This window comes from Monodelphis domestica, chromosome 3 (assembly GCF_027887165.1).
Source record: "Monodelphis domestica isolate mMonDom1 chromosome 3, mMonDom1.pri, whole genome shotgun sequence".
NCBI lineage: Eukaryota > Metazoa > Chordata > Mammalia > Didelphimorphia > Didelphidae > Monodelphis > Monodelphis domestica.
The window spans coordinates 72,976,724-72,986,450 of record NC_077229.1 but is presented as its reverse complement, the minus strand read 5'-3'; the positions used below and the strand labels follow the sequence as shown (position 1 = coordinate 72,986,450).

Genomic DNA, 9,727 nt, shown 5'->3' with positions numbered 1-9,727 from the left:
CTCTCTCATGTCTGTCACTTCCTAGCCAGTCACAGTCACTACCTAAGTTCAGATCCCAGTCACCTCCTGTCCAGAGGAAGGCAAAAACTTCCTGGTTGATCTTGCAGGCTCCATTCTCTCCTTTCTCCAACCCATCTTCCATATAGCTGACAAAGTGTTATTTATTTTTTTAAACCCTTACCTTCTGTCTTAGAATCAATACTGTGTATTGGTTCCAGGGCAGAAGAGTGGTCAGGGCTAGGCCATGGGGGTGAAGTGACTTACCCAGGGTCACACAGCTGGGAAGTGTCTGAGGCCAAATTTGAACCTAGGACCTCCCATCTCTGGGCCTGAGTCCCCATCCACTGAGCCACCCGGCTGCCCCCTAACAAGTGGTTCTTGAATGGCGGGGTCTCCCCAGGGGACACGGCAGGCCTGGCCACCACAAAGACCTCTTCCTGAAGCCCAGGATAATGGTGGTCTTTTTTGGCCTCCGAGCCATGTTCAGGAGTCTTCTAGACCCAGCAGGCACTCATGCTCTATTTCCCCTTCTAGGCTCCTGGCCTGGGCAGACAACGTTGGCAGGAAGCCATCCTGGGCTCTGTGGAAAGCAAAGTTCCAAACCAGAGCTCTGAGGAAGGAGGTTTCCCGGGGAGGTAGTGAGTAGTGAGCTGCTCCTTCCTGGGAATCTTTAGGCCAAGGCTGATGCCTCCTGGGGGATGCCTGCTCAGGGGGCCAGAGAGGAATGAGCTGTGGGTTCAGAACCTCCCATTATCTGGATTTGGATGCTGGCTGCTGAATACATGTGACCTTGGCCCTGTCACCCCGTTTTCTGGGCCTCATTCTTCCCAAAGGGTAAAATGGAGGAGTTGGCCTACATCACTCCCAAAGTCCCCCTCCCCCCAGCCCTTATTCTCTGATCTGGGGGCTCGGAGGGGCTTCTTGGAAGCCTGCATTTAGTAGAGGAGGAAACAGGGCCGGAAGGGCCCTGTGAGGTAGTGCCAGGATTCGAATCCAGGCCATCACCGTCTCGTGTCCGGGCTGCGTCTCTGGGGCGTCTTCGGGCTGTGCTCTGCAGCCAGCAGCCTTCCCCAGAGCGAGGAAGAGCGGCCTACAGTACCACTAATTCGTTTTAACGTCTTTCAAAGTCGCGTACAGAACCGGCCGCGCAGGAGGGCCCCGGCAGAGGGCTTCTCGCAACCACAGAGAGCGGAGTGCCAGCTAAGTGTTTATTGCATATCTAACTTTCCCCAACCGGCCTCCTTCCATCTTTGAGAAAAAAAGGAACAACAACTTCTGAAAAGCAAAGGCCTCGAAAAACCCGGCCCCAAAGAAAGCCAAGAACCCCGGGCATGGCCGCGCTGGAGGCTCGCTGAGCGTCTGGCCACGCGTCCCGGGAGGAGAGCCCACCCCGAGGACACTAAGGAGGGAGGCGGGGAGGCTCAGAAAGTGGTCAACAACTCGACCTCGCTGGCTTGTACTAGAAAAGAGGATCTGGGGGTAGGGAGGTCTCTGTGGGGCTCACAGGGGAAACGGAGCTATGGCTGACTTCCTGGGGGAACTCCGCGCGCCCCGGCCACCACTGAAGCGGCCGCCCCGGCACCCATCCAGGGTTTCGCTTCTCGGCAGAGCCGGCTCTCTGGGGGAGGCGTTCAGAGGGAGGGCCTGCCCAGGGGCCCCCCGGCCCGGCGGACTCTTACCGGAGCGTGCTGGGGTGTCGCCGGCTTGCGGCCAAACACGCCCTCCCCAAACTGGCTGGTCCAGAGCTGGTCTCCAGGCCTCCCCAGGCAGGCATGAGGCCCACGCAGGGCGTCTATTTTAGGCCCGACCTGACGGTAAGTCCCTTTTTTTTAAACCCCAGAGGAGGCCAGAGGCCGGGCAGTTCTGCCTGGCTGCTCCTGGAGTCACGGTCTGTGGGGTTCGGGGGAAGGGGGGGCCCCCCGCCCCCGGGTCTATGGCTTATTACGGAGCTGGGGCTCGAGGGGGGCAGGAAGGCTTTACGTGGCTCAGAGGGGGACGAGGCGGGGGGGTGGCTCTTGGCCCCCAAAGGCAGTGTGGGGGAGGCTGCGGGACCCCGACTCCTCGGAGGAGCCGCAGTCCCAGCCTCTGCTCCAGGCACCGAGGACCATATCCCCTCGCCAGAGGCCTGGCACGGGTCCCAGGTAAAAAGTCCCGAGGGGGGCTGCAGGAATGAGGGACGGGGGCCGAGAGAGGGCCGCTCTGGGGCCTACTTGGTCCTGTTCATCACCCACTCGCGCACACGCGCACACACACACGGACTCACACGCAGAGGGCAGCCCCGAGACAGGCCCCAGCCCGTGGGACCCCCCAGAGGGCACGGGCTACCGTGGCTGCCCCCGGGGCCTCCGACCCCTCCGTGCCTCTGTCCTCCAGAGGAGGCCTCGGCCTCGCCGGCCCCTATGGCTTTGACATCCGGTAAACCCCCTCATTGGAGAGACAACAGGAAGAGCGAGCGTCCCCGGATCGTAGGGCCAGCGGGGGGCGGGGGAGGAGCCCGGGCGGGCCGGACGAAGCATGGCAGGCTGCCCGCAGCACCAGTCCCGAGGGAAGCCGGGGGCCAAAGCGGGACGTCCTCCGTCCCTGGGAAACGGGCTTCAGGTGTCCCTGCTCGCCAGAAGACTCCCAAACAAGAAAACGGCTGCAACTGGAGCTCTTCCACAGTGGCCGAAAGGGCGGCGGGAAGGAGTGGTGAGCGTCCCATCGGCAGGGCTGTGCGGGCAGAGGCAGAGGCAACCCTGTTCAGGGGCTCAGCGCTGAGGTGGGCTAGAGGGGCGGCTCCCAGGGCTCCCTGCGGGAGGGCGTCGAGGGGGTCAGGAGGGCTGCTTCACGCTGGCCTGGAGGGGGGGGTGGGGGGCACCCATCCGGGTCAGGAAATCCGGGGGACTGATGGAGCGGGACCCAGGGCGGCCCACTTCCCCTCCCGGCCGAGCCGAGGGGAGGCAGGAGGCCACCAGACCCGCGGGGAGCTGGCTCGGGGGGGGGGGGGGGGGGGGACAAGGACAGGGCGGCGGGGGCGAGGGGGGAGGGAGGGACCCTGGGCGGGCCGGCTGTCCGTGCGTCCTTCCCTCCCTCCCGGGAGGCCGGGCCCCTCAGCGGGCAGGCGGCGGCGACAGCACGGGGTGGGCCAGCGTCACGTTGAGGGAGTCGTTGTGCTGACCAGAGACGTGTGCTTGTAGTGCAGCACCAGGTCCTTGAGGGAGGCGTACAGGTTGTAGGGCTCGGCGAAGCCGTAGCCCGTCACCGTCTTGTAGATGACGCAGTGCTTGGTGTCCCCGTCCACCCTGAGGGAGGAGGAGGAGGAGGCGGGCTGAGCTTCTGGGGGAGGGGGGGTGCCTGGCTTCTGGGGGAAGGGGGGTGCCCAGCTTCTGGGGGGGTCCCCGGCTCCTGGGGGAGGAGGGGTGCCTGGCTTCTGGGGGTAGGAGGGGTACCCGGCTTCTGGGGGAGGGGGGGTGCCCGGCTCCTGGGGGAGGGGGGGTGCCTGGCTTCTGGGGGAGGGGGGGTGCCCGGCTTCTGGGGGAGGGGGGGTGCCCGGCTCCTGGGGGAGGGGGGTGCCGGCTTCTGCGGGAGGGGGGGGTGCCCGGCTTCTAGGGGAGGAGGGGTGCCCAGGGCGCCGCCCAGCTTCTGGGGGAGGGGGTGCCCGGGGCTGCCCAGCCTGGTCGCCCCACCATACCTCACACCACGGAGCAGGCGTAACAGCCCCTCTGGCTGCTCTCGCGGATCAGGAAGGTGCCATCCCCGCTTGCCGCTGAGCATCTCCTCGGCGCGCCCTCGTTGATCTTCCCACGTACCACGTCCGCTCCTCGTGATGGGGCAGGTCCTCTTCCTCGTCCACCATGGAATACTGGCTGTGGGTGAGTGAGGGGGGCAGTCTCAGGGCACGGCCTGGCCGCCTTCTGTGCCCCCCGCAGCCGCTCATCCATTCTGGCTGACTCAAGGCACCAAGGCCCAAGCCTGGCATTCGAGGCCCGACTCACGACTGCCTCCTCCGCCACGGCTCAGAGCCCGACTCCGTAAGAAGCCTTGCCAAGGGGGCATCGAGGGGGCTCAGAGAGGGAAGTCCTGGATTCCAGTCTGGCCTCAGACACTTCCTAGCTGGGAGACCCTGCGCGAGTCCCTTAACCCCCCATTGCCTAGCCCTTTGGGCTCTTCTGCCCAGGCACAGTAATGGTTCTAAGGCGGGGCTAGAAGCACCCCCACAATCCTGATAACTGCCTCTTGTCGGAACCAGTTTCCTTGAGCTTATGCATGTAAAAACTGTATTCTGAGAGGGGGTTCCTCCTCCAGAGGCGTCCAGGACCCAGGGAAGGGGAGGAACCCCTCTCTTCCCTTTCCACATTCTTGGAGGCTCCCCCGTGTCTGAGCCAGGCCAGAAGCTTCCCAGTCACAGGGAAGCCTGACGAGTGGGGAGGGCTCCCGCTTCTGCTACCAACAACCCCAGTTTACACGGTGGCTTCCTTCCAAGTAGCACACTCCATTTTACAGATGAGGAAACTTGAGGCCGAGTCAAGCGCCTCGCCGAGGGTCACGCCGTGAGGCAGTATGGGAGCCAAGGACTCCCTCCCAGCTCAGCTCTCGCCTGGACGCCGGCGCTCTCCACCAGCCCTTGGTTCTTCTTCCCAAACAGCCAGACTCGGGGAGGGCAAGGGGAGGGGGCACCCCTCTGACCCCCGACTTCTTCCCCTTGGGGATACTCACTCTTCCGTCTCATTTTTGATTCCCAGCCACTCATTAATCTTCTTCTGTCGGGCTCCCTTCTGGGTCAGCCACCTGCCAGGCAGGGAGAGAAGAGCCCGTCACACCTCCGGCCGACCCTCTGGCTTTTGCCCGAGGTCTTCTCCCCTCCGGAGAGGAGAGGAGCGCCTCTGCTTCACAAGCAGGGGAACCGGCCCAGAGCAGAGCCCAGGAAGGGCCAGGAACAAAGGGGAAGTGTGCCCCCTGGGGACGGCCGGAAAGGGGGAGGCCTCCACGCACCGATGCCCGAGTAGCTGCGACGGGATCAGAACCAGGAGGACAGCGGACTCAAAGACAAACTTGAGAAGTCTAAGCCTCACCAGGACCAAGACTCCAGAGGAACGAGGGGCTCGCCAGCCCCAGACAGAGGGGTGACAGGCTCAGGATACACGGAGGCATATTTTGTGGAGACAACCAATGCAGGAATTTGTTTTGTTTGACTTTAAATGTTCATTACAAAGGTAGATTGGGGGGAGGCGAGACAGAGAGAAAGAGAGGGAGAGAGAGAGAGAGAGAGAGAGAGAGAGAGAGAGAGGAGGAGAGAGAGAGAGAGAGAGAGAGAGAGAGAGAGAGAGAGAGAGAGAGAGAGAGAGAGAGAGAGAGAGAGAGAGGAGGGAGGGGAGAGAGGAAGGAAGGAGGGAGGGAGGGAGACAGAGAGAGAGAGGGAGAGAGAGAGAGGAGGGAGGGGAGAGAAGAGAGAGAGAGAGAGAGAGAGAGAGAGAGAGAGAGAGAGAGAGAGAGAGAGAGAGAGACAGAGAGAGAGAGAAAGAGAGAGAGAGAGAGCAGAGAGATGAGGAGAGAGAGAGAGAGAGAGAGAGAGAGAGGAGAGAGAGAGAGGGAGAGAGGGAGGGAGAAGACAGAGAGAGAGAAGAGAGAAGAGAGAGAGGGGGGGAGAGAAAAGGAGAGAGATAGAGAAGGAGAGAGAGAAAAGGAGAGGGGGGAGAGAGAAAGAAAGAGGAAAGGGAAAGAAAGAGAGGAGAGAGGGGGGAAGAGAGAGAGAGACAGAGAGAAAGAGAGACAGAGAAAGAGACAGAGAGAGACAGAGAAAGAGACAGAGACAGAGAGAGAGACAGAGAAAGAGACAGAGAGAGAGAGACAGAGAGAGAGAGTAATGTATGTTGATTTTTATTAACTAAAAAAACCACCTTGCAGGGAGCAATATGGAACCTATGGAATGATAGAACTGGAGGAGAAAAAACCTCTAGAACACAGAGATTTTAAATAGGGACCTTAATGATGATCTAGTTCAATCTCCTTATTCGACAAAGGATGCTACTGAGACCTAGAAAGGGGGAGAGAATTGGTCCAAAATCACAGAGGAAGTTACAGAACCAGACTTTGAATGGGAAGGAACCTCAATGACCATCCGGCCTAAGGCACTTTTTTTTTTTAAACTTCACCTTCCATCTTAGAATTAATACTGTGTATTGGCTCCAAGGCCGAAGAATGAGAAGGGATAAGCAATTTGAACCCAGGACTTTGTCTCTAGGCCTAACTCTCCCTCCACGGGTTGACCAGAAGTCCCTGGTAGCTTCTTTTTTAAGAGTGCATTAGAGGGGGCAGCTGGGTAGCTCAGTGGATTGAGAGCCAGGCCTAGAGATGGGAGGTCCTAGGTTCAAATCTGGCCTCAGCCACTTCCTAGCTGGGTGACCCTGGGCAAGTCACTTGACCCCCATTGCCTAGCCCTTACCACTCTTCTGCCTTGGAGCCAATACACAGTATTGACTCCAAGACGGAAGGTAAGGGTTAAAAAAAAAAAGAGTGCATTAGAGAGAGGAGAGGCAGGTAGGTGGCTCAGTGGATTGAGACCCGGGTTCAAATGTGGCCTCAGACACTTCCTTGCTGTGTGACCTTGGGCAAGTCACTTAACCACTCTTCTGCCTTGGAAGCAATACACAATATTGATTCTAGAATGAAAGGTAAGGTTAAAAAGAAAAAAAGGGGGGCAGCTGGGTGGCTCATTGGATTGAGAGCCAGGCCTAGAGACGGGAGGTCTGGGTTCAAATCTGACCGCAGCCACTTCCTAGCTGGGTGACCCTGGGCAAGTCACTTGACCCCCATTGCCTAGCCAATACACAGTATTGATTCCAAGACGGAAGGTGAGGGTTTAAAAAAATTAATTAAAAAAGAAAAAGAAAAAAAGAAGTGACCTCCACATCTTTGTCTCCCAACACTCCCACAAGTGGCCATCCAGCTGGAAGCCTGGCCGAGAAGGACCATGGCTCTCCTCGGCAGCCGTCTGGGATTACTGGGATGTCTTCCCAGATCTCACACCTAACCTGGCCTCTCTGCCATGTCAGCGCCCAGTCTACGATCCGGGTCCGGCCTGGGGGAGCACACAGGCCAAGCCTAGCCTTTCCACAAACGGCCTTCTCAAACACCGGAAGACGGTTTTATATCTGCTTAGGAGCTTTTTCCTTTGGCCTAAACACTTCTAGTGACATCAATGAATGGTCTACAGGGCTAGAGCGAGAAGGGACCCTGCTGGCCCTCTCATGGGACCCCTTATTTATTTGGGCCAAGGGGGCTATAACATCCAACCGGGCAAGTGTAGACACACCGGAGAAGGGCACTGATTAACTAGAGGAGGTGGAGATGAGGAGGGACTTCCTGGAGGAGGGAATCCTTGAAGGAGGATGATTAAACAAGGAAGAGCCTTCAGGCCCATGGGGACAAATGAAGAAACACACACAGACTTGTTTGAGATTTGAACTCTGGTCCTCCCAATCCACCACGTTAAGGCCCTTCAACCAATCTGGTTGTCTACAGAGTCCTCTGGATTCCCTCCAGCATATCAATATCCTTTCCTAAACTGTGCCGTCAGGAACCAAACCCAATATTCCTACTCCAGATGGAGTCTAACCCGGCCAAGACCCAGTTATGCCCTCGTTCGTGCAATCTCAAATGGCTCTTCTTGGGGCAGCCACATCACCCAGTTAGGCCTGCTTTACTCCCAGCCCCGGCACCACACCTGGCATACAGGAAGTGCTTCATACATGTGGGCGGAGCCTGTGGGGGCTGCCATGGGCCTAATAATTAGATAAGGCGCCAGCAGGAAGAGCCCCGGAGAGAGGCAGCCCTCACAGGGGAAGTCAGCCCTGATGGGGAAGGCCCGAGGCGGGGTGCCGCTGGGTGCAGTGGTACCCAGAGGCCACAGGAGGGCCCCCGGCCGGCCGGAGCCGGTCCGGGGCGATGCTCACACTAGATACTGGTCCCGGATTTTCCGCAGCTGCATGAGGTCAGGCTTGAGGCTGTTCATGCGCTTGTCGATCTCGCGGTTGTCGGCCGCCTGCGCCCGCAAGTCCTGTTCCAGCTTCATTTTGCTGTCGTGGATCTCGGCTATCCGGGACTTGAGTTTCTCTGAATTCATCAGGATCCTGGAAGGGACGTGGGGAAGGGGTTGGAGAAGTCCGAGCCGCAGGGCCGGCCCGTGGGAGGTCTGAGATGGAGGGAGCCCTAGCGATGGAGGGCTTCAGACCCGACAGACTTGCTCCAGGTGTCGCAGGGCTACGTTGGGACGGTCCGGGCCAGAACAGAAAGAAAGGGGCCGGCAGCGGGGCTGCGGAGGGTCAGGAGCTCCCCGGACTGAAGGGAGCCCGGGCAAGGGTCAGGAGCGGGGAGCAGGAGGGCAAAGGGGGCGCATGGGGGGTGTCAAAGGAAAAGGGAAGGGGTGAGAAGCTAATGGGCCCGGGGAAGCTGGAGAGAGGGAAGGAACCCAAAGGGGGCAGGGCACTCACCGCTGAATCTCCTTCTCGTTGCCCTCCCGCCGGAAGCGCTCCAGGTAATCCTTGCTACACTTCTCCTGCGTCTGGCCCTGCTCCTCGAAGATTTTGATGGTCTCGTTGAAGGCCTCGATGGCTGTTCGCTTCATCTGCAGCTCCTGGGGAGAGGGACGGGGAGGGGCTGGCTGAGGCTCTGCCTCTCCTCCCCCGGGAGCCAGCAGGAGGTGCCCCCCACAGTACACCTTCTCTCTCCCACGTCTCCATCTCCCTTTAGGGAAAGGCCACAGGAATGGGGGATGACACCCAGAACAAAGTGCCTGAGGGGCTCCTCAGGGAACAGACCACCTGCCTGGAAAGCAGGGGAGCAGCGTCAGAAAAGAGGAGGAATCCCCTCCTGGAGCTCAATGCTCTCAGTGCTGAGAGGGCCTTGGGGCCCGGGATGTCGGGCCGGGAGGGCCTTGGGGCCCGGGATGTCGGGCCGGGAGGGCCCTGGGGCCCGGGATGTCGGCCCGGGATGTCGGGCCGGGAGGGCCTTGGGGCCCGGGATGTCGGGCCCGGGAGGGCCCTGGGGCCCGGGATGTCGGGCTGGGAGGGCCCTGGGGCCCGGGATGTCGGGCCGGGAGGGCCCTGGGGCCCGGGATGTCGGCCCGGGATGTCGGGCCGGGAGGGCCTTGGGGCCCGGGATGTCGGGCCCGGGAGGGCCCTGGGGCCCGGGATGTCGGGCTGGGAGGGCCTTGGGGCCCGGGATGTCGGGCCGGGAGGGCCCTGGGGCCCGGGATGTCGGCCCGGGAGGGCCTTGGGGCCCGGGATGTCGGGCTGGGAGGGCCCTGGGGCCCGGGATGTCGGGCTGGGAGGGCCCTGGGGCCCGGGATGTCGGGCTGGGAGGGCCCTGGGGCCCGGGATGTCGGCCCGGGAGGGCCTTGGGGCCCGGGATGTCGGGCTGGGAGGGCCTTGGGGCCCAGGATGTCGGGCCGGGAGGGCCCTGGGGCCCGGGATGTCGGCCCGGGAGGGCCTTGGGGCCCGGGATGTCGGCCCGGGAGGGCCTTGGGGCCCGGGATGTCGGGCTGGGAGGGCCTTGGGGCCCGGGATGTCGGGCTGGGAGGGCCCTGGGGCCCAGGATGTCGGGCCGGGAGGGCCCTGGGGCCCGGGATGTCGGCCCGGGAGGGCCTTGGGGCCCGGGATGTCGGGCTGGGAGGGCCTTGGGGCCCGGGATGTCGGGCTGGGAGGGCCCTGGGGCCCGGGATGTCGGGCTGGGAGGGCCGATAGCGCTTCCA

General features: G+C 61.4%; 1 protein-coding gene across 1 annotated transcript in view; it reads right to left on the bottom strand.

Moving 5' to 3' along the window:
• Positions 1 to 1,194: 1,194 nt before the first annotated feature.
• Positions 1,195 to 9,727, bottom strand: part of PIK3R2 (phosphoinositide-3-kinase regulatory subunit 2) — a 29,724-nt gene continuing 21,191 nt past the window's right edge. The window contains 8 exon segments of the mRNA XM_056822118.1: positions 1,195 to 3,157; positions 3,160 to 3,281; positions 3,676 to 3,734; positions 3,736 to 3,772; positions 3,774 to 3,845; positions 4,696 to 4,767; positions 7,932 to 8,108; positions 8,469 to 8,611. Coding sequence (XP_056678096.1) covers positions 3,090 to 3,157; positions 3,160 to 3,281; positions 3,676 to 3,734; positions 3,736 to 3,772; positions 3,774 to 3,845; positions 4,696 to 4,767; positions 7,932 to 8,108; positions 8,469 to 8,611 — 750 coding nt within the window. The 3' untranslated portion in view covers positions 1,195 to 3,089.